At 39.7% G+C, this 27,802-nt stretch overlaps 1 protein-coding gene across 12 annotated transcripts in view; it reads left to right on the top strand.

The window, feature by feature from the left end:
* The first annotated feature begins 6,366 nt into the window (after nt 1-6,366).
* EXOC6 (exocyst complex component 6) overlaps nt 6,367-27,802 on the top strand; it is a 130,148-nt gene continuing 108,712 nt past the window's right edge. For 4 of the 12 annotated variants that reach the window (XM_044420661.1, XM_044420667.1, XM_044420660.1 and 1 more), the window contains exon 1: nt 13,166-13,303. In XM_044420661.1, coding sequence (XP_044276596.1) covers nt 13,221-13,303 — 83 coding nt within the window. In that variant the 5' untranslated portion in view covers nt 13,166-13,220. Of the gene's footprint in view, nt 6,634-13,165; nt 13,304-15,118; nt 15,202-27,802 lie in introns of those variants that run through there. The other 8 variants (XM_044420657.1, XM_044420662.1, XM_044420666.1 and 5 more) reach the window with 5 other exon arrangements.

The following is a 27,802-nucleotide window of genomic DNA, read 5'->3' as shown; positions in this document are numbered from 1 at the left end:
TTCTTGTAAGTTGATCTAGACTCTGGGAAAGAACTTTCTGACAATATTAGGTGTCTGACAGTGAAGCAGGCTGCCTTGGATCCTCCTTTGTTAGCGCTTTTAAACAACAGCTGGGTAGCCACCTATTGGGAACAAAACAGTAGATTTCCTTCATCAGGAGAAGGTTGGACTGGATGATTTTGATTTGGCGCTGGAGACTGAAGTTCTGCAGCCCTGGTGTAAAGCAGGCAAATATGAGTATCCCATAAAATGTGACAAGCAGGGATATCCCATAAAAGCCCATCAAAGGGCCAGCACTGGTTACAGTTCCCTGGCTTGTGTAACCTTGGTAGCAAACTTGGGTTTGTTTTTTATAATATACTGAATGGTCCCTGATTATCTTGACACTTTGAAGTATCTGGATCTGTCTGTCTTTTAGAAAGACTTTTGGAAATGTTGTGTGAAAGACAAGCAACACAGAATCTAGCTATTTTCTTTAAATGCCATTGGCAGTTCTACAAGTTACCTGTAGGACTCTGCCAATTGAGGCATTAAGAATGGCTAATACTGGATGTTAACAGGCAATGAGAGATACAATTACCTTGACACCATTTATTTCTTATCCATTTCTTTTGTGATCCTTCTCAGGAGGATTACAGGTGGATTATTGTCAGAAGATTATATGCCAATCTTTAACTGGCTCTGTGTGGCTGGCATTACATGGTAAGCTACTGCAGAAGAACTCAGGAAGCTTGTTTGCTCATTTAGCCAGACAATTCTATATGTGACATCCACTGATGCTGCTAATAGTACTTTTCTAAAAACACAGAAGGGGAAGCAATTGATTTGAGGGGCAGAGGCTCTGGTGTTTGCTTGCCATTGTAACTTGAAAGCTTTCTTTTTCAAATCTAACGCAAACTGTAATCTGCTTGCTTAAATTCTTGCATAAACTATGAGAGGCCAATAGGAGGTTGCTCAGTCAATGGGGTGGCATGACCACCAAGAAACCCTCTCCTCAGTTACTACCAACCCCACCTTAAATTGCAGAAGTACCAGAGGAGAGCCTCTGCTGAGTATGAGAAAGCACGGGCAGACTGGTGCAGGGGCCCATGTCCAGAGTAATGCAGAACTTCAAAGGCAAGCACCAGCACTTTGAAATGTGCTCAAAAGCTTTCAAAGACAGCTGATATTGTTTCCTGCAAAACCGATGTATATTAGAAATGCAGTGGTGCCTTGGCTGATGAACTTAATCTGTTCCAGGACTCCGGTCATGACCCAAATTGGTCATGAGCCAAGTTAAATTTCCCCATAAGGTTCAATGTAAATAAGGTTAATCCGTTCTGTAACTATTTTTTTTTTTAATCAGAAAAATGTGAAGCAAAGGGACGAAGAACAACGAAAGATCATGGCCATCTCCCCCCCCCTCCACCCCGAGCACTAGCATGGCCATCTCCCCGCCCCCCAAACACGACCGAGATCGTGCCCGTCATCCCTGCACATGCCCATCATCCTGGTGTGCTGGGGGGCGGGGAGAGACGGGCATGAACGTGGGCGCACTGGGGGGGGGAGACGGGCATGATCATGCTGGCGGGGGGAGATGGCCAAGATTGCGGTCACCACCCAATGTGGAGTTCGCGACCTAAGTCAAAATTTTTATGAAATTTTTGTTCACAACCCGATTTGGTGGTGAACTTAGGCGTTCGTGAGCCGAGGTACCACTGTAATATGACAAATCTATTTTTGGAGAAAATTGATGGTTGGTAGCTACATGCAAAGAAGCTTGTTATGCAAAATGCCACAGTTTGACCATCCCCAGGACGTATCCCTGTATAACAACACTATAGGGATATAGTCCTGTGGCCTCTAGAACCTGTCTAAGCTGGCTTAGGAACCTTATTGGCAGACTTATTCTCCTGAGTAGGGCTAAAATACCTAGGAGGGCTGGATCTGCCAGCTTAAATGTTTTGGAGGATGAGGGATGCTCCTCCCACCCTCCATTGGATGCCTGTAACCCTCTGAGTATGGAGCATTATGAGCAGCTACCTTGGATGGTGCACTAGGAAGGGTTTATTTTTAACCTCACTTCAGGCACCTATCCAGTCCCAATAGCACAACCTCTTGGGAGACTTTCATAGGCCAAGTCCTTCTCTTATCCGGATAAACTCCAGTAGTCCTCTGCCTGCGCACCTGACAACTCAGCCTTTCCATAAATTTTGGAAGTTCATGTGACCTTGTGATACAATTTTTAAAAACCTTAACAGAACTCTTATGAATTTGCATACTTCTGCACACCTATGGTGACCTCCAAGTATACAGAAACCATTGTTATTTTGGGGTGGCTCCATTTCACTTCCAAAATGTTAGGAATTAGAACATGTCTGCTATTGATATAGATGGATCACAATTTAAGCAGGTCCACAAATGTTGCCAAACAGTTGGAAGAAACTCATTAGAAGATTGCAGCTAGGTTTAAATTTGTATCAAAGTTTGTCAGGTCCTAGGCCCAGAGTTTGTTTCCACAACCAGTTCTGCTATGGAACATCTTCTGCAGAAGAATGTGACTTTCATAGTTGACAGACAGTCCACACACTGATAAGAATCAAGGGTACGGCATGAGATGGGGCAGAATAACTACAGATGCTGCACAGCAAAGTACCTGAAAGAGAAGTGTTGTATAGTGCGAATGTGAAGGATATCCACAGTAAAATTGTAACATTGCATTGTTCCCCCCACCCAGCCCCCAATTCAATTTTATCTTTTCCACAACCCTGTAATGTAGCTTAGCCCAGAAAAAAAATGACTGGACCATAGTCTCCTGGTAAATTCAGTGGCTGCCTTTCTCGATGCACTGGTGATTTTGCCTGTTTATCACCATTCTACTAGATCAACAATTCTTCACAGTCACATGACATTTCACTAACACAATGCTAATACAGGAACAGCATGATTTCAACAGCTTTGACCGTGGGGGTGTGGAATTGTGAAATATGCAAAGGCCATGAGCCAGATGGAAAAAATGGTAATTCTGAGTACCAACTTCCTACACTGTACTGGGGCAAATGGACCAGAGCAACAGAGGAAAGGGTGCTTTGCCTCTATTCACATATATTAGTCACAATTTATACCTTACACTGATGAGCTACCTTCTGCAAGATCAGGATGGTGTACATGCAGGCAACTACATTTTATCTCTGAAATACCTTATGGGATAGGTTGGTGTCTCTCTCTCTCTCTCTCTCTCTCTGCATTTATGTATGAGAGAGAGAGAGAGAGAGAGAGAGAGACTGACCGAAGATCTTCCTGCAATCTGAATAACTGCCCTACCCTCCTCTTCTTTCCTGTTTGCGTGGTTTAACTAAGCTGACACACGTTGTGTTATGCTGCAAATTGCAGTAGTGAAGTTTTAAAAATATTTGCTCTTTCAAATGCTTCCCAGCTATTAAATAAATATGATCATGTCATGTGTCTTCATGTGTATCACAACAAACTTTTTGAGATGCCCATGTAAATAGTTTTCAGAATAGTGACAAGTAACTTCCTGTCCACTCTTGTAGGCTTTAAATACACAGTAGTTCTTGAAAAATACTGAGTCAGAGAGGCTCAGGAGCCATTCCATGCCAAGGTGAACCAAAAGGTGCCGGGAGTGCTGTGTTGGGGCAGCCCTTGCCAAGGAGCTGACATGTTATACAACAAGAATTGAAGGCCAGACTGGGGATAATCCCCTCAGGAAACCACATACTGAAACATGTCTGGGGAGCCTGTAGGGCTCTGGATGTTATTAGATTACTTAATCACCTATTATTGGCCATGCTGGCTGGGCTGATGGGAATTATAGTCTAACATAATATGGAGTACCACAGATTCCCCAGTCTTCTATTATAAGTATTCAGAAAGATGAGATTAGGTCAGATAAGTGAAAGAATTGCATGCTACAGGAGGATAAACCTGACTTTGGCTAGCATGTTCTCCTTAATGTCCTCACCCCATAGGTCATGCATGCACATCTCTTTCCACTAATGTATGTTTCCTTGGAGGCAAGGACTGGCATAGGGCCAGGACAAAACTCACCTGTATGTCTGAGTCTTGCATGTCATTACTGATTCAAGCCTTTAGTTATTATTTTGTCAAGGTTAATGATTTTATAATAACCAAACTTTGTTAGGTTTTTCCAATAAGCTTGAAGTTAATACTTAACCCTTTTCTTATGTATATAGTTCCAAGATTGCAATTGTTCCTTCTCAAGATATCCTTTCATCTGTGTTTGTGTGACATCCAGTGGCTGGATGAGTCAGTCACAAGCATGCTGTGTTAGGGTAATAGCTTAAGGAATCTCTATCTACCTCAAAATAGCCATTCCTTTGCTTATTCAAATTCAGATTTGATAATGTAGCCTATTGCCAGTGACTGAGTTTGTAGCAAAGATTAATCTAAAAATCTGATCTTTCTAAAGTCTACAAGTTTAAGATACCTACTTCCTTGACGTTGAGTACTGTAGGAGAAAAGGGCACTTAGAAGCATGGGAGTTATTCAACTGTTGCCCAATTCAATCTGATTCTGCCAATTTTGGTCTTTCGTTTGCATTATTACAGTCACTGCATACCTTATAAATGCTCCCATGCCCATAAAAAGATCCATCACAACCTCTGTTCTTAATTGGTAGATGAAACAGTTGCATATTTACAGCCTTAGTGATGTTTTGCTTGGAACTAAAACCTAATAAATTCAATGGGACTTAATTCTAAGTAAGCATGCACAGGACTGCAGTGCTAAGAATGCAATCCATGTGTTTAGACAGAAAAAGGCACTACAGCTCCCACCATTCCCCACCATAGCTAGTTGGAAAAGCTGTAAGTTACAGGACTTCATTTTTCTCTCAGAAGGCATTGACTTGTGCCCTCAATTGATTAATCAGAGAGGATCATTTTTAACTGTTGAAAGTTAAAGGCATACTTATTTTCTTGAGGCCACTTGAAAGGGAATGAACAAGAAAACTTTATAGATGGGTTTTCCTTCTAACAATTAGCTGAAACTTTTATTAATCAAATTACAAGTTACATTAGGTTGCTTTCACTATGAATATACAGCTGTTCCTCATTGATAATCCTAATCATTTTAAATCAAACTTACATAAAATATTTGCATTTTGAAATAAAATTCAATAATTAGGTCATAGAGGAAAAGCAGTAGTTTTTCCAGCAATTTTAGGATCTATTTCCCAAACAATCTAGCATGGCAGTTTCTGTTTTTTCAAGACAGTGTTTATATTATTACAAATGTCTTTCACTGTGTCTTGTAGAATTCCAAAGTGTGACCTGGTTCAGTTCACATCTACTGTAGGTTAATTTAACTGTGGGGGCCCTTGTGTTGTCTCAGGGATCTGTGGGCACCATTTTTGTATGACGTTTGGAATGCCTTGCTTAATGTGCTTGCATGTCATTCAAACCCAGTCAGCAGGGCTGTTTGAGTGTTACTCAAATAGCCCTAAAGTAAACTATGGATTTTGAGGGTTGTCTAACTTTCACACAACTGACACCCGGATTTTGATGACACAACAAGCACTGGTGTCATGTAAAAATGCATACACCATTCTGACAGTTTTTACTATAGAATGGTATATAAAAGAGTTAAATACCTAGCTTGACACAAATGCATACATGGGTAAATTAGTAGGCTGTTGTGTCAAGCAAAATAAAGGGAGGTCAAAGACATTCTGAGAGGTTGGAGAGCTAAGGGACAGCTGGGAAGAGAAGTGGCAGGAAAATATTTATCCTCAGTTTCTATCCCTCCATCCCCCACCAACAGTAGTGCAATTGGATAATTTCAGAGTCCAGATTCTGGTTTAACAGGGGACTCTCTCATTAGATGGTAATCAGCACTAGATGGTAATCAGCACTTACTTCAAAATGTAGGACTGCTCCATTTGGCAACACTCCTGCTCATGACACCTTAGCTTTAATATCATTATTAGCAAGATGATGAGATCACTATGAAAAAGTACCAGAGCAACACATGCCATGCTGACCTTATTACATTTTGCAGTATTTCCCCAAAGTAATCTGTTTCCTCAGTTTGTGTGGACTTTTCTTAAGGCAACAGGAAAAAGCTGAACATGGAAAATGTGACTTTATCTCCTTTGGCTAGGGCAGTGGGGGCAGATATTCAGAACTGGATGTGGAAGCTAAGAGCATCATTCTTTAAATTAAACCCTGCTTCACCGAGATATCATGGGTGTGTGTGTCTTGTGTGTGATAGATTAAGTATATACCTCCAGTAGTTTCACTTATCTATTTTGCATTACATGAAACAGATCTGACTTCAAGGAGGCGAGTCCAGTGTTATATGCAATAGGTTACTAGACTACAAGGAAACAACAGCTGTGTCTCACTTGAGGTCAGAAAGTCTTCAGCACTCACACAGTCAATCCACTGTGATTTCCTCATTGCTGATTTTGCTAGCAAGATCATCTTTCATTCCGATGATAAATAAAAAGAGATGATCCTCCCTTGGAGCCAGCATAGTTTAATATTTGACCATGGCCGCTAATAGCAGACCAAATGCAGCAGGCTTCTATGTGGAAGAAAACAAAGATAATGTATACGAAACAGTCCTTGGTGAGATTAAATACTTAGAGCTGCCTCTGGGAATCACATTAGGGTAAGTATCATATTGTAGAATGTTCTTAGTTCTGCTGCATTTGCCATAACACTGAAAGCTGCTCTTTCTGGCTTCAGTAGAGGTAGTCTGGTTCCTAAAGGAACTGGTACTGATTGACATCTTAAAGTTGAAATATGTACAACTTGATTTCACAGAACCGTTTTAATTTTGAGAAAAGCATTTAGGTTCAAGATGTTATGGTGCTATTCATAAATAACTGCTCTGCTCCTTTAAAAATAGTGGAGCTATGTTTTCCCGGACCAGCTTTGCTACATAGCATGGGCTTTGCTGATGATATATTATTATTTGGTTTATTTGAATGAATACCTCACTTTTGTTATGTTTGAGAAAGAGTTGAAGGAGAGGGGAAGTGTGTGGGGATTGCATTTTATATACATACAGGTACAGCTTTGACTATTGAAGACTGCTAGTCAACAGCTATAAAGTGATATGCAAAGTGTGACATGGCAGATTAACTTAGTTTACATTAAAATTCAACAATTGACAAAAAGGAAAATCTATTTTTATTTCCATAGTCCTATTATATATTAGATCACTAGGTATCATGTTCAAGTTTATTTTTAGGAAATGACAAGAATATTTTAAAATAGCTTGGTTGTACTGAGAGTGTCAGTTTGCAAAGAGGATATACCAAACAAACTATGTATTTTCATTTTGAAGTAATACATTTTTCTTAACATGCATGCATGCTTCAAACATTATAATCATTACAGCATACTGTAAGAAGCACTTTTATATCTATTTTAATGTCTTATCATGTAGAACATTGTTGTGGAATTAAGAAAGGGTTCTGACAACACTGCCTGCTTCCCTCTGACTGCTGCAAATTTAGGACTTCTTCAGTTTTTCCTCTCTACCTATGGTTAACCCATATCTCGTCTGGATGGAGACTCAGGTCAAACTGTAGGTTAGGGAAGGATGGGTCAGCTGGATCCCTCCTTCCAAGGATATCAGCTCACAATCGCTGTACATAAACTGGAAATTTACACTTAGGCACACATGCATATACTATATTTACACTTAGGCACACATGCATATACATACACCAATAGCAAGTCAATTCTCTGAGTGTTGTGCAGAGCTGGCACCATCAGGCAGAGTGAGATGGTATCTGAGGCAGCTGATTTTGGATGTTGTTGAACTAACTTATTTAATTTAGTATAGTTTTTGTGTTAGTTTAGTTTACTGCCAGACAGTAGGGGGATTTGTGTCTCAGGTGTCAAAATAACTTGTTTGGCATGGGGTACTGTGCTGAGGTGAACAGTAGGGGCAATATGTGCTGCTCCACCTCAGCCGGCAAATCTCTTAGGTCAGCCTTGTAAGTGGGGATTTTTATGTGGTCGAAATGGACCATCTGTGTACAAGAGGCAGACATCAGAAGGCTTGGGGAATCTCCCGGTTTTTCATCGTTTGCTATAAGGTGGGGTGGGCAACCCTGAAGGCTGCATGGGGTGCCAGGTGATTGGTTGGGGGTGCAAATATATATGCAGGCAGACATGCAAGTACAGAGATAGATGCAGAAAGAGAAAAACCTAAATAGCTCAATGAAGCCTGAGCTTACTTAGGCATGGAATGCTGACCAACTGTTAAGGGGTGGGTGGGAAGGAAAATTAGGGGAAGGGAAAAGGAATGGAGTACCCTAAAAAAGGGGCATAGCTGGCAGGTTGGTACACTGACAAAAGAAAACTCCACATAGCAACTTTTTATTGCATATCTCACTTGTGCTATATAATCTTTGTGTAGTAAAGCAACATTCTAAAAGGAAGTAAACACTATAAAACCTATTTTGAAGTACAGCATTTTTTCCTAAATGGGAAGTGACTATAAAATATATTTGTTTGCTATTCTGAGATAAGAGTTGCTTTTGAAAGGGAAGCAAAGTACTGGAGTAATCAGAGCATTGAGCTTAGATTAGGAGACCAAAGTTAGCATTCCCTTTCAGCCACAACACTTCCTGGGCTAGTCATATGCTCTCAGCATATCTGTGTTGTTGTGAGAGGTAAAATGGAGGGGACTGCATCCCCTTGAACTTTTCAGAGGAAGAGCGGGATAGAATAAATAAACCACATAAACAACTCCAAAATGGAAGGGGTGCTTTGTTTTAATAGAAGGAAATACTATATTAGCACTCCCTTTCAAAGTATCTTTTAAAGGAAAGATACTTGATTTTCTCCTTGGTAGGATGTTCCCTCATAAGTGCACTGTTAAATCATCTGCTGAAGCATCTTCCTCATAAGGAGTTCCATCAGTGCCATTCTGCAACATTGCCCAGATGTTCTGCCCACCTACCCCTGCTATTAGATGCCACTGATTGTGTTTTAGGTTTCTTGCTTCCTTGTCATTTGTGCTCCTAATTCATACGGAAAGTTAGAGTATTCTGTCAGCCAAGCAGCATGGCAATTGATTGTGGAGGGGTAAAATCCACTAAGATGGTTGAGATCCTGACAAAATTTAAGAGCTGGTAAATTCTGGAATTATAACCATCAGCTATGTTCTGTTTGTTGTTTAGGGATAAGGAGCAAATGCAGTACCTTTTTAGACAGCAACCTCAACATTTCTTTCACAAAACGATTTATCCCCGCACCCAGGAGGTTATAAAGCTCAACCGCTGAGGCTTAATTTCTGAAAGGAGGCCAAAACTGATGTGGAATCTTGGCCCAACAATGAGTTAAGGCATTTTACATATGATCAGGGGTGGTTAACTTTTTTTGTTTTGTTTTTGTGCCAGTAGAGGTTCCTGATTACGAGGAGCTAGTATAAGGTTGTGGCTAGAGAAAGTCATACTAGGCTGAGGGAGACTCAGAATAAAATCTTTACTTGGCCATGAAATTCACTATTTATTTATTTAAAGTTTTTATATGCCGTCCCCTTGCTACATAGCCTTGGGACGGCTCACAGAAATAAATAAATAAATAAATAAAACAATTACAATTAAAACCTGGAAACACACTGGCTGCACAATTAAAATATATAAATATTAAACATTATTAAAATACTGTTTTAATAAAAAGGTCTTGGCCTGGCGCCGAAAAACAAATAATGACGGCTCCAGGCAGACCTCTCTGGGGAGCACATTCCATAGGCTGGGCCCTACCGCAGAGAAAGCCCTCCTCCGGGTACTTTGCTCCCTAATATCTCTCAAGGAAGGCTCCTAGAGGAGAGCCTCTGCTGCCAATCTCAAGGGGTGGGAGGGCAAAAATGGCCACAGGCATTCCTTTAGGTATCTGTGTCCCAAGTTGTTAAGGGCTTTATAAGTGATTACCTGCACCTTGAATTGAGCCCGGACTTTGACGGGAAGCCAGTGAAGCTGGTAGAGGACTGGGGTTATATGAGAATAACGCCCAGTCCTTGTCAGCAACCTGGCTGCTCTATTTTGCACCATCTGAAGTATCTGGACTATCTTCAAGGGCAGCCCCACGTAGAGCGCGTTACAGAAATCCGACCGGGAAGTAACCAATGCATGCATCACTGTTGCTAGGCAGTCGTTCTCCAGGTAGGGACGCAGCTGATGGATTAGCCGAAGCTAAAGGAAAGCGCTCCTTGCCACCGCTGACACTTGAGCTTCCAAAGCCAGCTCCAGGTCGAGGAGCACTCCCAAGCTGCAGACCCTGTCCTTTAGAGGGAGTGCAACCCCATTCAGGACAAGATCCAAGTCACCTACCCAGGAGTTCGAACCACCCACCAGCAGGATCTCTGTCTTGTCTGGATTGAGCTTCAGTTTACTGGCCCTCATCCAGTCCATTACCTCAGCCAGGCACCGGTTCAGCACAGCCACTGCCTCACCTGGATTGGTTGAAAAAGGGATCAGTCACTGTAGGTCAGTCACTATCTCTGAACCTACTTCACAATATCTTGCTAGGATACAATAAGTAGAGCTATCCCAAGTCATTTTGCTGTCTGAGGTGAAAGACAAGATAGCATCTCCTTTGCTTCTGCGTGCTCCTCTGCAGTCTGGCAAAAACTGTACTTCTGAGGACAGGCAGTGCCGGATTTACATATGTGCAGAGTGGGCTGCAGCCCAGGGTCTCATAATTGGGGGGTGGGGGTTGACTTCCTGCCAATTTTTAAAACAATTACCATTAATTTTATTTCACTTGTAACAATGAAAATCAGGGGCATACCTACGTGAAAGACTACAAGGGATGTCTGTCCCGGAGGAGGTAGAAGAGCTTTTAATAATAGATAAAAATAATGGGTCCTGGTTTATATTGTGTGTATATTGCATTTTAAATTATTATTATTATTCTAATATGTATATTTTAATTTATGTGGTTTTAATTTATTGTTGTAAGCCGCCCCGAGGCTTCGGCGAATGGGGCGGCATAAAAATGTTTTTATAAATAAATAAATAAAATAAATAAAAATGATCTGTGGTCAACAAAGTCCCAAGATTGGTTGTCTGATCTAATCATTCTCTGCATAGAATATGATAAACTGTGACTTACTGATTTTAATGATGTAATTGGTAAGTTTGCATTTTAAAACGCTTCAAAGAAAGTGTTCTGACTTTATACACAGTGTAATCTTATAATTTAGTTATGATTCCCCTATGAATGTTCCATGTGAACAGCTTCATTAGTTCCATGCTTTTGTAAACTTATTAGAAGTTATAAATTTATAAACAATCTTTTTATCAATGCTAAAATTTCAGCAATGTTCTACTTTTACTGAGTAGGTAAAGAAGAGAAAGAGATTTTGTTTCTCATTCTCAGATGCTATTAAGTTTGGGCCTCCCAAGGCCGCCTAGCTCAGGGCCTCCACTTGCTTTGATCTGGAACTGGTGACAGGACATCTTAACCACATCCAAAGGCAGTAAACTAGTTTAAGGAATGTAGGACAACCTCCAGTGCTTCACTGCTCTTCCCCTCCGTTGTACCTTCTGCCTGTGTCACTTTGCCTAATGGCTATCTTTAAGCATATACACTGCTTGGAGCTCCTGTGGAAGAGATACAAACACAAACAAATATAATGATTGCATGTGCTGCAGCTGTATGTGTGATTGAGCTTCATCAAAAACTTAATATTGTGTAGTGAAATGTATAAAATCATGTGAAACTTCACCATCGTTATGGATCATAACAAGCAGACAGGTGACATGCTTTAAGGTGTGTGTTAGCCCTAATTAGCTAATGTAACAAATGCATACCTTAAATCTGTGTTGCAGAGGATCCTAAAAATGCTAGTAAATGTGTTTACCTAGTAGTCTTCTAGGTAAGCACATGTGAAAGTTTAACTAAGATCTTCAGTATGAGATGCAGTGTTCCTATTCCTCTCTGTGTTTAGACAGAAAATCCTGTAATTCCCAGCTTTCACCATGTAGTAAGGCTAACTGGGGAAGTCTGGAAGTTGCAGAACTTTTTTCTGTTTAAAGATGTATAGGTTTGCATCCTTAGTGCTTAATGTGAGACAGCTCAAATAAGTGTTTTCACTGTCAGCTTTGTATTCTGCAATTTGTGAAGATAGTATTAAAAAGGGAAAGGCCTTTTGAGGGTATGCAGTATAGTACCTTTGCATCACCCCACACCACTGGATTCAGAGGAAGAACTTGAGCAATTTGACTTCCAAGTCTTTCGAACACGCTACCGTACACACACGTGGATTGGTCCTGTGTAAAGATAAGTGTTTTTAGATCTATTGCTTCCCTGCTTCCTTGACCTTAAGTGGGCAGAACTCTGTATAGGAGCGATTTGTTTTTCATTTTTAGTTACTGTGCAGAGTAGAGTAAAAGACTCTGGGATGCGGTTGGAGAAAAGACTGGCTCCAGTGTTTCTACTCTAGAGGTAAATGAAAAGACAGTCTGCTAAACAGACCTTTACAGTCATACGTGATTTGGCCTATTATGTCCCATTGAATTCAATAATATTGGGCTATAACAATAGGGAGACTGGCAGGGTTACTGAGCAGTAAGCTGGTGTGGTGGTTGGAGTGTTAGATCATGGATCTGAAAGATTCCAGTTCTAGTCTCCATTTAGACATCTAGTCCACCAGGTGACTTTGGGCCAGCCATAGATTCTTAGCCCAATTCTCAGGGCTGTTAGGATAAACAGGAAGTGGAGGTAAACAATGTAAGCAGTCTTGATATCCTCAGAAAAAGGGGGAAAGGCGGGATAGAAATGCAATAGCAATAATAATTATAATAAAAAGCCCAATGTTTTGCCGAACCAGCCATCCCTAAATCTACTGAAAACCACTTTGGAGTTAGGTGTGCCTTGCTGCCCTGTTTGGGGGAATATCCCATAGAAATGAACAGGCCTTGCTCTAAATTAGCCAAAAGACTGAGCTTGTACGCCCCCTGGTACTCACTACTCCCCTACCCTTTCTTCTAGCGCCTTCTTGGCACTCTGCAAAGAAAATCTTGCCCCCACAACACTGCTACTACGAAGTGCAAACGCAGCCAGCCAGGAGCCCTGCAGGAGGCGGAACTCCTGAAGGTCGAAGGCGCTCGTCCTGCTCGCTGATTTGCTCGACTCTGCTCCGCAGCAGCTAGCTCCGCCCCCTTGGCCCTCCCTCTATCCCGTCTTTGCTTTTTCCCTTTGCTTGTGCTGCCCGCTTCCCTCCAGTGCAAGATGGCGGAAAGCCTACCGGAACATGAGCGGATTCTGCAGGAGATTGAGAGCACGGAGACGGCCTGTGTGGGACCCACCTTGAGGTGAATGGGCGGGCGGGCGAGAAGAGGCTCTCCCTGGGCGTTGCACATGGAGTGAGCCCCGCGTGCTCCTCCTTTCTCTGCCTGGAGAGCAATGACAGCTCTTCCCAAGCCACACACGCCACATTGACTGTGGGGATAGCAGCCTCCGAGGAAAAGCGTACTTTTCCATGATCGGTCGAGGGCAGGGAGAGTTCCTCAAGCCTTCTGGGGAGTTTCCTGCTCCTTCCCGCCGGCTTGGGCTGCTCTCGGTGGTCCATTTTCCTTCCTCTCCCCGCAATTGCCTTGTGGTTCTTCTTCCGCCCTGACTTTTCACCTCCACCCTTCACAAGTTCTTCCAATGAAAGAAAGCGCCCTCCCCTCCTCATTTGACAGCTCCCCTGGCCTTCGAAAATAGGCTGATCCGACTAATCGGTAGCCCAAGAAGCCCCGTTCTTGGCTCTCTAAAATTGACGAAAAAAATACATGTCTGTGTTTGTACAAATCCCCTGTGTTTGGAAATCATGGAGCTGTTAAGAGGGAAATTGTAACGCGTTTATTTTTTAAAAAACAAATTCTTCTGAAGTGTTTTATCATTAGCATCATTGTATTTGTTTTTGTTCTGTATTTCGCCTGGCGAGTTTCAGCTATTGGGTGACTCATAAACTGAACGTGTACACACACACACACACACACACACACCTGCCCCTACCTGTTTGCGTAGATAATAGGCAGGGATCCTGCTGAGGATGCCTTTGGGATCAATAGTGACCACAATACTTTATATATATATATATATATATATATATATATATATATATATATGCATGCATGCATGCATGCATGCATGCATGCATGCAATGGTACTACTTTAACGAAGTTTTCATGATTTCTTTTGGTCCCTTCTTCCATTGTTTTATTTTCCTTGGTGCTTGTAAGACTTAACTTAATCTCTGGTTGTCCCCTTGCCTTGTATGATATAATTATACACTCAATGAGAAGGAGCATGGGGTTGGGGGTGTTATTGCATAACTTAATATGGCTGTTTGTATTCTGGGACCTGTCAAAGCTGGTGGGTGTGTCTGGGTATGCATGTTGTTGCTGAACTCGTGAATCAGCTTCCTTTAAAAATGGGGGTTTTGCTAGTTTACTTGGAAATGGGGCTGCTCTTTTAAAACATTAATATCCAGATTATAAAGGTATGCTTTATAATGGTATCCTGTGCAAAGGAAGTGGAGCAAGTTTGTTGCTTTCATTCCTAATTACTTAAGTGGACATGTCTCTGCAAAGACACTGGGTGCTTTTTGCAAGGTGGAATAACTTTAGGATAGTGGACACCAATAATAGTGATTCTCCTCCCTTTTCTGCTCCTTATGGCACACCTCTTTCTTGTATGATGAAATAATTTTTCAAGAGATGCAATTGCATTGCTCATTGATGTATATTTCTTGACATTTTGATGCTATCATATTATTATGCCATCTGTCTAGAGGCCTTCTGATTCTAATATTATATTCATGTAGAAGTAATTATGATCCATCTTCAGTGCTTGCATGATGACTAGAGTAGGTGTTTGGAGAGGCTGTTAAACCTATCAGAACATAATTGTAATGCTTTACTTCATGGCAGGTAATGATGAACCTACACTCTGGTCCCCGAGTTCTTTCTCTGAGTGGCACACTGAAGCTAGTAACAATCCTAAGTAGCATTTCAAACCTCACTGTGAGGAATTGCATTGTACAATGAGTATACCTAAAATGACTTAAATCTATAAAACATATTAATAATTTCTTTGAATATCTTTCATGATATTTTTGCATTATATGTTTTTCTTAACAGGTTTCTTATAACAATCTGAAAAGCCATGAGTTCAGTTCCTTGCTGCCAACTCCAGACTGACATGTGCAGTAGGAAGTGTTTATGTGAGATCAACAGCTGTGTAAAGTTCATAATAGTGGTGCTTTGAGATAGCAATTTCTTTCAATAGCTTGTTTAGGCAAAGTTTCTGTAGGATTGTGCACAAGATGTGGGGTGCATATATACTGAATGGAATGACCATGTGTGTACATCTGTTCTCTTCTGCAAGAGGAAAGTGTTCTGCATACAGGCATGTCATGTGCATACTGGGTATTGCTTGTAAAAGATCAAACCATTACAGTTGCTATACAGAAGTCAGGCCTATAAGCTTGCCAAGTATCGCAGCTTTCCCGCTGATGTCTATGAAATAACTTCTTACCCAATGTGATGACAAGCCCAGTCTTCCAATTTCTGCCTAGTTCAGGTTTGTGCCATAGCTAGTAGGTGCAACAATGTATTGTGCTACTTATAAATCTTTCAACAGCCCTCTGAGATTATATTGGATTTTGAAGCAGTAAATAATGCTTGCTGAAACCAAGTATCTTAATAATACTGTGTATATCAAGGGTGAGCAACTTGTGGCCATTGAGATGTTGTTTGACCACAAATCCCATTAGCCTTAGTCACTGTAGCTGATGGGGAGGGGTGATGGAAGCTGCAGTCCAACAATATCAGGAGGCCTACAAGTTTCCTGGCCCAGGAATATATAGAATAACTATCATCTTTTAGCAATGAAGAGTTTTATGGCACCTTAAAGGCGAACAGTTTTATTCTAGCAGAAGCTTTCATGCATCTGGGATAAGCAGGTGCAGGTGATGAAGTAGTCAGTGCCTAGAAAGGTTTACATCAGAATAAATGTGTTAGTCTTCAAGGTGCTACATATTCCTGATTGTTTTTGTTACAATGGAAATGGTAACTTATGTGCAACACACTTTTAGTTAGTGTTAATTTGAATGGCTGTTCACATTAATCTTTACTGGATTTTTAGCATCATTTACAAACCCGTATAAATCCTTTAACATAGATGTTAAAGTTTAGCCTGTTGGTTTTCACCAGTATGTTGTAAAGTTGTATATTTACCACTGTAGCATGATAAAAGGTACTTAAATAAAAATGTATTTGGGACTTGGGCAAAACATTTAGTTGTTTAATTTTAGTCCAATCAGCTTTTACCAGATCAATATATGCCATTCAAACATAAACAGTTTTCTAATTCAGTAAGATGTAACACTGGGAGTAAGACTTACCACACTGGATGTATTTCTGATTAGACATTTATGGGATTGTATTGAAAGTATCTTGTAAAAGGTTGTTGATTGTGAAAACTAGAATGCTGTTTCCATTAAGAGGCATTGCAACTCTATTGGAAATGGCATTTAGTTTAAGCCAACTTTGCAACATTAGTCCAATCCATTGTTAATGGTAGCATTAAGGGTGGGTTGAAAAATATATAATTCCCACCCACATTAATCCTTTGACCCTAGGTCTGTCACAGGTTCAGGTATCTCATATGCACAGCATTGCTTAAATTTATTACTTCACACATTTGTATAGGGAAATAAGGCAGGTATCTAATACAACAGAAGCTATATGACACTTGACCTTGACTCTCGGTAAGCTTGGGTAATGGCTGGTTTCTTTGGAGAGCCAATTTCAGGGCCTTCATCTTTCCTCCCAGTTAAGTTTTGGTAAGCATTTGAGATTGTTTTCTCCTATTCCTCTCTACTAGAATAGTTGTAGAAGTTGTTGTCTCCCTTATATAGCCTTGTAAAGAAGCCCAGAAAAGTTGCTAGACTATTGATAGTGGAGGGCCAGACAACTGTGCTCTGATCCCTCCTCCACCAGCCAATTTGCTCCTTTGCATGCAGTGTCATGTTGCCAATGGCTACCCAGCTGGTGCTTAAATTCAAGGCTGCCCTTATCCCACAACCCAACACTCTTTGAAGCTCACATTTTAAAGTTAGAATGATAAAACTGTATATTTTCTGAATGATTTAGAATCAATTTATAGTAATTTAAGTCATGTTCTACTCTGTTTTTTTTAAGCTGAAATTTGAGCCAAACAAATGGATTGATGTATTTTCTTGTTCAAATACATGTGCATGCTTGCAGTATTCCTTTATGCAGATTATGTGTTGATTCTTAATGTGCTGTAATTCTCAGATTAACAGTGTAACTTCAAAGGAGAAGCTTTGAATTTAAGAAAAGACATATGTTGCTGTTGGTGAAGTTGAGATATTTAGTTAATTTGAAAAGTGCTATAGGCACTGTTTCTGGGTCTAGCAAAGAAACATCTCTCGCACGCACGCACACGTGCATCAGTTACTTGGACAGAAGATTAGTTTGTACCAGGCTGACCAATTATGACAGGCACTGGGGAAGCATTACTAGTTTATATTTTCACCACCCTTTTCTTATGTACAGCATCTAGTAAACTGGGGTGGGCCACCTTTTTTCTGTCAAGGGTCACATTCCTTTTTGGTTAATCTTCTGTGGGCTGCATATCAGCAGTGGGTGGGCCACAGCCTGCCATGGGCAGGACCACAGTCCAAAGTGGGTGGATTTGCTACCTCTTTCTCTCTCTCCCTTGCCATGCAGAGGGCTGCCAGGGAAAGAAGAGATCATTCTTGGCAGAAGTCTGAACTGATCATATGTGGAGGGCTTTTGAAATTAAACAAGGGTTGTCTGGCATGTCATAAGGTCCTTGCACTGCAGGTTGCCCACCCCTGCAGTAAACCATTCACTATATTCTCAATAGCCAGTGTGCCGACTGTGTCATCTGAGGCTCCCACTACAATGGGGAGAACTTCAGAAGTGTTCTCTGGCCACTTTATGCCTAATGGGCTTAACCCCAAAGAGAATGAGGTGGCTGTAGTGCTAACATTTTCTTTTGAAGTTTATTTGAATGGACTAAGCTAAATTAAGCTCTAGAATCTCTTCAGATCTCAGCAGTGCAGCATTGCTTTCTTCTGTGAAACTGAGAGAACCATCAGAAATAATAAATGGTTAGAAATATATGAGAAGAAAACTGTATAAATGTGCAGTATAGAGGAATATAATTTATGTTCCTCTGTTTAAGTTTGTCTTTGAGACAATATACCAAGCTGGTGTAGCTAGCAGTACAACTGAGACAGAATCTTTTCATTTGGCAACCAGCATTCAGAGGAGAAGTTCATGTCCTTTCCTTCTAAGCTTTTGTTCAGGTGGAGTATGCAATCCTGTACTGTAAGTGGACAATCTTGTAGATCTGGGGGACAGTTTCAGGTTCCTCCTAATTGTATACTCCTGCCATACATGTACTTCTATACACATTTACACCCTACCCCTGATCCCAGAGGTGGGCATTTTTAACACCCTCAATCATGATCCAAGTTACTTGCTTATAGACAATGTTTTCCTCTCATCTTACACACTCTTCATCCCTGTGACCTGGATCAATAGCAGTGTCTTTCTTACATGCCTATTTTCCTGCAGAATCAACTAATTCTGCTAGGAAATGGATAAGCAAAGAGAACTCTCCTTGCACAACCAGCAGATCTGGGCTGCTTGGTAGCCTAGCAGAAGCCCAATTTTGCTGTGACACAGGGTGCACAGGGTAAACTATCTGCCTTGCACACACTGTGTAGCAGGCATCAGCATGCACATGGAGGGAACCAGGGCAGCAAGTACCCACAACAGAATGGAAACACTAGCTACAAACACATTATTAGACTATACTGCCTAAACACATTTACATTTGAGTGGACTGCTGTAATAACGCAAGAGCCATGAACTTCAGAATGGAAGAACGAGGAATTAATGCAGTTCATAAGAAGGCCTGAAAAATAGAGCTTTTTCAAGTCCACCACCCAAAGGCCTATCTACTAGATATTATTGTGCAGACTGGTATTGGTATAGGAGAGGAAGGTTTTAATGTCGCTGTTAAATTAATTTTAATTTTTTAAAACCTCAGAAAGTTTTGAATATTTGGATAATGAGGTAGATTATATTCACTTCTGTCAACCTGTTGATATGATAACTAACTGTGTGTATTGGTAATTTTTCAAAATCCTCTGTGATATTTGGTACAGCTTAAAGTTGTTATATCTAGACTCTAAATCTCTGTACTTGCTTTTCCTCTAATAGCATTGGAGATAAAGTATAACATAGTTTGTGCTGACCACAAACAGCTTGAAAATGTTCTGACTAAGCATGCTGTACATCTTTGGACTGAATAGTGCATGATTTTACTGTAGTTTCATCTGTAGTAGCCAAACCTTGATCTTAACCTTGATCTTGTTAACTTATTCCAATAAATTGATTTTAGAACTTGATGACAAAATACAAATAGTATAATTTAGTTCTTTGTCAGCAAAAGAGTGCAAATTCCAATTCTACCCTTGTTTTAGTCAGCAAGTGACTACAGGGTAGTTACATGTATTTTAGTATGCTTCTAGAAACTTAGCTTGCTGTAAAGTCTTCTACTAGAAGGATGTGAAGCTAGTAAGTAAGCTAAAATGTTTACTACCCCAATAAAAGGGTCAAATGAACTTGATAAAGTCAGACTTGATAAAGACTTGATAAAGTCTCATTCTGTGTTATGAGGTAGTCAGTAAATGCCTGTTTTCCAAACCAGTCCAAGCCAGTTGCAAAGATGCAATTAAATCTTTGCATTTTCCCCACCTCAGGGAGTCCTGAGTCTCCTATTTATACAAGCACATTTCAGGGCTTCTCAGTTAATATTATAATAGTCAACCCAGTGGCATATTCATCATCTTGAAGTAGAAAATAGCCTTCCCCACCACAAATAAAAATGTGTGCAAACAGCACTTGAGCTGTTGAAGTTTGAAGCTTCTCTTGATGTGTGTTCATATCAGATCACAATCTTTGGGTAGGCATTTTGCATGAAAAGAAAAGGTGTGTATTTTTGTGCATACCTTCCATCAATATATTTGTGAATTGTACTCATTCTTCTTCCATTAATTAATGCATTAGTGTACATATTTCACAAGTACACATTTTTTCACACATTTTCAAGTGTATGAATGATTTTGAACGCATTTGTGGGTTTCATGAATCACACTGAAAGATCAGATATGTATGGGCTGACTGCAGATTGCATTCAGTTTCAGGGGTACTAACTCTGTAAATTCTGTTTGAAATATAAAGTTAAATAATTTCTAATGTATCCCAGTCCCTGAGCATCTTCATGTTCACCTTGGCAAGTGTCATGATTAATCTCTCCCCTGTAATTAAGTTTTTACTGAGCCTGGAAACATTCAGAAGTGTTGAAATCTGTTTTTATATTTCCAAGTGTCACCAAAACATAGCACAAGTGACACTTTTGGCCTCCTCAGTTCAAAAAACTCATGGAAGGGCAAACGAGTGTGTGTGTGTTTTTTTTTTTTTTGAGAGGGAGGCTTTTGGCTTTTGGCTTTTGGCTTTAGGCAGGGCTGGCCATAAGAACATCAGAAAAGCCATGCTGGATCAGACCAATGAATGATCCAGTTCATGGTTCATGCAGTGGTAAAACAGCCACCCACTGGATCGCTCAAGCAGTACAACATTACAACAGCTTTCTCCTGCCCAAGTTCCCCAGCAACTGGTGTACAGAGGCATACTCTCTCCGATACCAGAAGCCTATATCCATCAAGACTAGTGGCTGTTGATGGCCTTTTCTTCCATGAATTCGTGCAATTCCTTTTTAAAGCCATCCACCTTGGTAGCCATCACTACTTCTAGTGGGCCTGGATTAAATACTGAACAAATAACTCCTTCAGTGTGCCCATCCCTGATCAGTTGTGCAATATTGTCAAGTTGTGTGGGCTGTGCAGAATTGCAAAAGCTAGAAAAGTAGAAACTGTGTGTCTTACTGATTGTCATCTAGAACAAATGATAAATCAGAAGATTGGCAAATCAGAAGAAGCTGATTGATAATAGCCTTTTTTCATCTTTCACATGCAAGCAGCCTGTAGTAAACCGGAAAAAAGGTAGATACTTAATGTTTTTCCCCTGTTGTAGCTCATTGCAGACAATATACTAAATAAACATTGAACTGGCAAGCTTAGTTTGGTAGCTGCCTAGCTTTTCCATCCTTAAAGCTAACCTTCAGGGGTGCTTTGTGACACTTTCTTCCAGCTTCTAACCACTTCCAGTGCCTGAAACATAGTGAGAGAACAAGTCTTCTGCAGATGTCAGAGATCTTGCAGTAGGGAAGGGGAGGGTTTTGTTGGAAGAAGGCAGTGCTGCATGTATGATACATTAAAACGTTTCTATGAAATAGAAGAAAAGTTGTACATCCATTCAACCTTGTCACAACATTCATGGACCTGTGCACAAGCTAGTGCCATGTTTTGGCTATTCTGTAGGACAATAGTGGGTACTGCAGCTGCTTGCTCTGTTCCTGATACAGGAAATCTTTTCCCCATAGCCTTTTTGCTTACTGGTTGCCTCTCGTTTGCACTGGAAGGGAGCTAGCAAGATGGGTTAAGCTTCCTTTTGCTGGATGTTAATTAAAAGTATGAATTTGTTGAAGTGCTTAATCAAATAATGCTGTTTTTAATACCTGAATGATGATGATATTTGAGGCTTATAATATTGGTTGTGTCACTTAGGAAGCAGGTAGAAGAATTTCAGTACAAAGCAACCAGAAGTTGCCATAAGAAATTGATAATGTGAGTTGGGGAAACATGCTTTGTGCTAAGATTGCTCTTTTGAAATCAAATTGTATAAATGTTATAATTATTCCAGATCTATTCAGAAATCTTATTAGGCCCTATGACTACAGTGACAATAAATATTTCCTTTCTCTCAGTATTATAGTATTGATTTGTGGTGTTTGCATTGTCTTACCCAGAAAGGGAATGAGCTGTTGTTTTACTCACTGGATTGTCACAGTATGTATTTATTTCTTTGCTGATCTAACTCCAATGAATGTTGTTTTTCCTTGAACAGCTGAAATACCTGTGACTGTCATGATATGACACTTGTCATGATATGACATTGATTTTGATGGCACTGCAGGCAGTATAGGCAAATATTCATTTGGTAATGATTATTCATTGATTTAACGAAAAAGTTTATTTGGAGTTCTGCAATTTTTAAGTGGACTGTGGGGAGGACAGACGTCTGAGAAAATCTGGTTAAAGGAATGTGAATGTTCTCTGTGCATTTGGATTGCAACTTAGATTGCTGGTCAAAACTTAGGATGCATCCAGATAAGACATTTGCTGTGCATTCATCCTGCCTCATTCATAGAATGTTATGTGAGTTCCATTAATTGGCCACTAGTAACCCTCTTCTTTTTTTCCCAGTGCTTTCCCCTTCTTTTTTCTTTCCACCAAAACAAAACAAACTGTTCTAGAGGGAAAAAATGGAAGTGCAGGATTCCTTCTGGGAACACACTTAGCAGCAGTAAGAATTAGCTGCAGGCTGCATACCTGTCAAAGATCTTATTATTTAGTCTTTATCTGTGTGTGATTGGTGATCTCCATGAAGAAAAATAATTTGAAATTTATCAATGGGTCAGTTACCCATTGGGATTGGGAGGATATTCAACTTACCCCTCCATCCAAATTAATGTCTACTTTTGTCTTACACTCACAGCTGCCTGTACATTTCTGCTGGCCTTGTACCACCCTCTCTTTTCCTCTTGACCTAGGATCCATCTGCTTTATCAATTTCTCTTCCTCTTCTGCTTCATTCAAGAGTTTAATAAAAAGGGCAGAAAGTATGTTGGATTAAAGTTATGTAGTCTCGTCTAGTCAAGAGCTTACTAGGTGGGTCCCACTGACCCTAAAGTAATGTTAATGTTGAATTAAAAACAAAAGCTCGAGGTGGATAGAGTTATATTGATCTTATCATTAACCACCCATTATATTTGCATAAATATGTGTCTTTTTGTTTAGAACTCTCAGTCTGCAACAATAAGTGCTTTGAAAAGGTGCATGGAGGGGATTAACATATCTTTTTTCTGGAGTAGTGGTGGCTCAGGGAAGTTTTGAAAAGATGGAAGACTCTGAGAACTGTAAGTTTAACACTTAAAAGTTAGACGATTGCATTAGTAATGGGGAGATGTTGGTGCACCACCTTTGTCAATTCCCCCCTGCCCTTTACTGGTTCTTTTCAATTGTCAGCTTAACAATTGGTCTCTAGTAACTCTGCATGCATTAGCTTATATGCAATCTTGTCTTTTCTATTTTTAGGTATGTTGCTTATTCCACTTGATTGTGCCTGTTAACAGCTGAAGCATACAAAGAAATTGATTAGACAAGACTGCATATATCAGACAGTCATAAAAGCCCACTTGTGTAAAACTGGAAAAAATGAATATAGGTGTCCAGTTCTCAGAGGCTGAAAAAATAATTGCAAATACAACCCTAACTGTGCTTTTTGAGAAATGGATGCAACTGAAAATGGGTTGCAGTCTGACAGGAAAGGAAACCAAAATGGATTTTGCAGTGAAATGCACTAGCAGGGGGAACCAAGGAGAAAGAACAAGGGTGAGCCTGATCATCTGTCAGCATGCGATGGGTTGTTCTGTGAACAATCCATATTACATAGTTTATTTGTATGTTCATTTATATATGTTTATTACAGAGTGGCTTAGTGCGTCACATGAAGAAACCTCCTGTCATGCAATGGGACTTTCTCATCTTCTCTCCCCTACGCCACTTCCTCACAACTGGAGGGGGTGAGGAAGAGTCCATTCTTCCAGTGAAGTGCTCTGTCAGACAGACACCACTGGATACAAATTTGAGACTAGTATGAAGTGGGAAAGAAAATGTTTAGGAGCATTTTGATAACAGAGTGTTTGAATAATAAGTTGAATGTGACATTCAATATTTTGTTCAAACTGGCAAACTTTTAAAAAAGTGTGTGTGTGTGTGTGCACACGCGCAAACCTTATTGTATACATTGTTAAGAAACACAAAAGCTTAGCAGGAAGGGGCATCTCCTTGCTTAGTACTGTAAAAACAGGAAGGAGGAAGTCCATTGCAAATCTGGGTTTACTGATTATCAGTTGACGTTACACTACAAAGGATGTCCATTAACAATCATCAGTGTGATACATAGCTTATCCAGACTGAACAATAACTGCTCTAGTGTCACTACTACAGAATATTGACCCTGGTTATAGGAAGTAATGTTAACTAACAAACTGTACTCAGCCCTTTCCTGCTTTAGAAACAGGATACTATTAGTGAGAACAATTCACAAAAACTGCACATACAGGAAAGTGTGACAAGTCAAGTATAAAGGCAAAAAATAAGATTAATAAATTATCTTTCCCTGTTTGCAGAATTTAAGCAAATGCCATTCTTTTGACATGCCGTAATCTTCTAAATAAAATACTGACAGGTTTTAAATCAGGGATGGAAGAGTTCAATCACAGATCATGTCTGTAAGTAAAAAGTCTGCTTAGGGATTGAAAGTATGTCCATATTAAATCTGCTGTTGAATTGCAGGAAACACCTGGGTATCATTTTATAAAGGATTCTAAGGGAGTATATTCAAAAATGACACAGATTACAGGAAAATTATCATTGGTCTGGTGATTAGGAGCAAATATATGTTGGTAGGTTGTCAGAGAGGAAACTCTGGCCAGGCTTCCTGAGAAATTGCTCCAATAATTTTATGTTACATTGTCAAACTGGAGATATGCTAACTAAGATTTGGATGGCAAAAATTTCAGATGCTACATCTTGGGTTTTCACTGAGTTTTGTCTGAATGTTTGAAAACTTCCCCTTGTATGCATAATTCATAATCAAATTCTAATTGTATTTTATGGGGCAGGCATAGAAGGAACTCCATAATTTGTTAAATTTGGTATTGGAGTAGAAGTTGCATATATGGGAAGGCTGTTATCTTAATCTGAAAACTTTTTGAGCATCTAGTAATGCTTAATACTATGACTGATGGATATATTTCCCTCTAAAATACAAATCTTAAGATGGTTTTATCATCTTCTTTAACCCTTATCATAACTTTAATGTATTAAAATGAAGCAGGAACATTATTTTATCAACACTCATAGAATGCTAGAGAATTTTATTGGTATACGTTTTTTGAGCAGTTATCTGCTGTGCCTAAATCCATTTTTTTCATCCTTACACTCTATTGATGGATTTTCTCTGATCTGATTTTTTTGAAGTGACACGAGAACTTCTAATTTTCCTAAAGTTGTTTGTCTACAAATGAAATAGCTTATAATGCATAATTTGATACGTACTTTTACATGTTGTTTATCTCAGACCTTGCATTGCAATTACATCCATGGCAGAACTTAGAAGTAGATGTACAGTGTCTTACACTTGTAATTCTTACACTGTACAACTATTTACAAGTGTCCTTCTTGGACAGTATTTACTACTTTGCAGGTGACAAGATCTTAAAAGTACTATTCATAGTTTTCTCTTTGGGTGTACAAAGTGCTTGGAGCAGAACATTTCCCACAAATGTTTCTTTGTGAGATATTTTTGTCCTGGCTATGTTAAGAAGTTTGGGTAAGATTTTTTCCAGCAAAAACCAAGTCAGGGAAGCAGATTTGAGTGCTGTTGCAAAACCTAAAAGAGTCTGGGACAAATCTATTAATTTTTCTTGTTGAGGTGCTATTTTTGGTCCTGCTCAGTGTTAACATACTGTACAAGTACAAACTGATCCAGGGCAGGTTGGGGCATTTTATGGTCCTATGATTCATTTCCTTTTGGGGCATTTTATGGTCCTGTGTTACATTGGAATTTAGATTTTGGTAGAAGTCCATCCCAAAATTATGTGTAAATTTTTTAAATGATTTGGTTATAGTCCTATCACTTCCTGGCAATAGATGGGGAAGAAATGGAGGTAGTGACAGATTTTATTTTCCTGGACTCCACCGCAGATGGGGATTGCAGCCAAGAAATTAAAAGATGCTTGCTCCTGGGGAGGAAAGCTATGGCAAACCTAGACAGCATGCTGAAAAGCAGAGACATCATGCTGTCAACAAAAGTTCGTATAGTCAAGGTTATGGTTTTCCCAATTGCAATGTATGGCTGTGAAATTTGGACCATAAGGAAGGCTAAGCGCTGAAGAACTGAGGCCTTTGAATTGTGGTGCTGGAGAAGACTTGTTAATAACTCTTGTTATTCCATATTTGGGTATATAATCTTTTGTTTAACTGTGGTGTGGAGGACATTGCAATACTCAAACCCATTCAGAACAGGACTGAAACTGTCTGATCCAGTGTCTGGTGTAGCCTGTACCTGCTGTGAGTTTCCAAATAATCCCAACCAATCAGCAGGTAAAGCTTTTGCTTCCCCTCCCTCTGAAACACTTAAATTACCCTGACTCCTGTCCAGCCTATTTTCCAACCTGGTTAGTCAAAACATATAGAAAGCAAAAAGGAACTCACCTCACTTATTCCTTCCATCATGTGCAGTTATCATCAACAATAATGTCCTTTCCGAATCAAGTATTTGAGCAAGCCATTACAGAAACAGGATGATCTCTGACCAGATGGGTACACCACCGGTATAGGTCTATTCCCTGCAGAGCATCTTCTGGATTGAGAGTTGCTCCCTCTGCTTACCTATCCTCCTTAGAAACTCCTTCTTAGTTAACGTTAGATCAACAAAGCAGAGGTGGTACTAAGGCAAGAATGGTCAGAAAGATTTGAAAATGGATTTGGATATCCTGACTCAATCTGAGTAGTGGCTTACTGTTTCGGCAACAGTCAGCTGGAACTTCTTTCTACTTCTGGGCAGTTCTTAATGTTTTGTAGCTTGGCCGTGGAAATCAAGTAGTTTGTTCCATGTTATAAGAGGAATGAACACTTCGTTTGCAAAATGAGCTTCTTCTTAGTTCAGTATGGTAAGGGACATAAAACCTAGGTAGATTTTAATACATTTGATTCTAGCTTTCATTTTATTTAGAAAGTAGTAGCATATGTGAATCAGTGACGCCCTCTAGTGTTCACATTTTATTTATGAAGCTAAATAAAAATTAAGACTAAAAAGTCTTAAGAAATCATATGTAATATAAGAAATCATATTAAGTAAGAAATAAAAAGTAAGCAGTATTACATATAACAATTGTGCTTCTTCTATATAGAATTTCATATAAATAAATAATTATATAACTTTTAATAACAACATTTTGAAATAAATGCAACATGTTGCATGACAGGCATTATTACACTATAACTGACCATTAGCTCTCTTGTTCTGAGAATTGTGTATTGTGTTCATGTTTGCATCTGCTGTTCTCTCTTTGACACAGTATGTACTAATGTTAGATTCTGTTGCTGACAACCCACCCAAAAAAGGATGTCTAGTTTATACATCTTGTTTATTTCACTTAAGCCTTTTTCTGCTCATGATTGCAACCTCAGATGAAATAAGCAATGTGTATCCATACAAATCCTGTTGTTTGCTTTTCTTATCTTTTGGGAAGCTGTTCATATGGAGGGAAATGGAAAGCAAGTAAGATGAGCAAAATATTTAAGAGTTCAGTTTCAAAAACTCTGTTGCATGTTAGAGTTAAGTATGTGACAGAAGAATATATAAATTAAGTTTTCATATTAATAAATTGGCAAACATGAAAGTAACAAAATTGAAAATTGTTAATCAGACACTTGTGTTTTTAAAACACTGCATTCTAGATATGCTAATTATGATCATTCATTTTTATGCATTGTATCCATGCCAATA

The sequence above is a fragment of the Varanus komodoensis genome, unplaced genomic scaffold (genome assembly GCF_004798865.1).
Source record: "Varanus komodoensis strain SLA01 unplaced genomic scaffold, ASM479886v1 scaffold11, whole genome shotgun sequence".
Taxonomy (NCBI): domain Eukaryota; kingdom Metazoa; phylum Chordata; class Lepidosauria; order Squamata; family Varanidae; genus Varanus; species Varanus komodoensis.
Note: the sequence above shows the minus strand (reverse complement) of the source record. Positions and strands in the feature narration are given on the sequence as shown.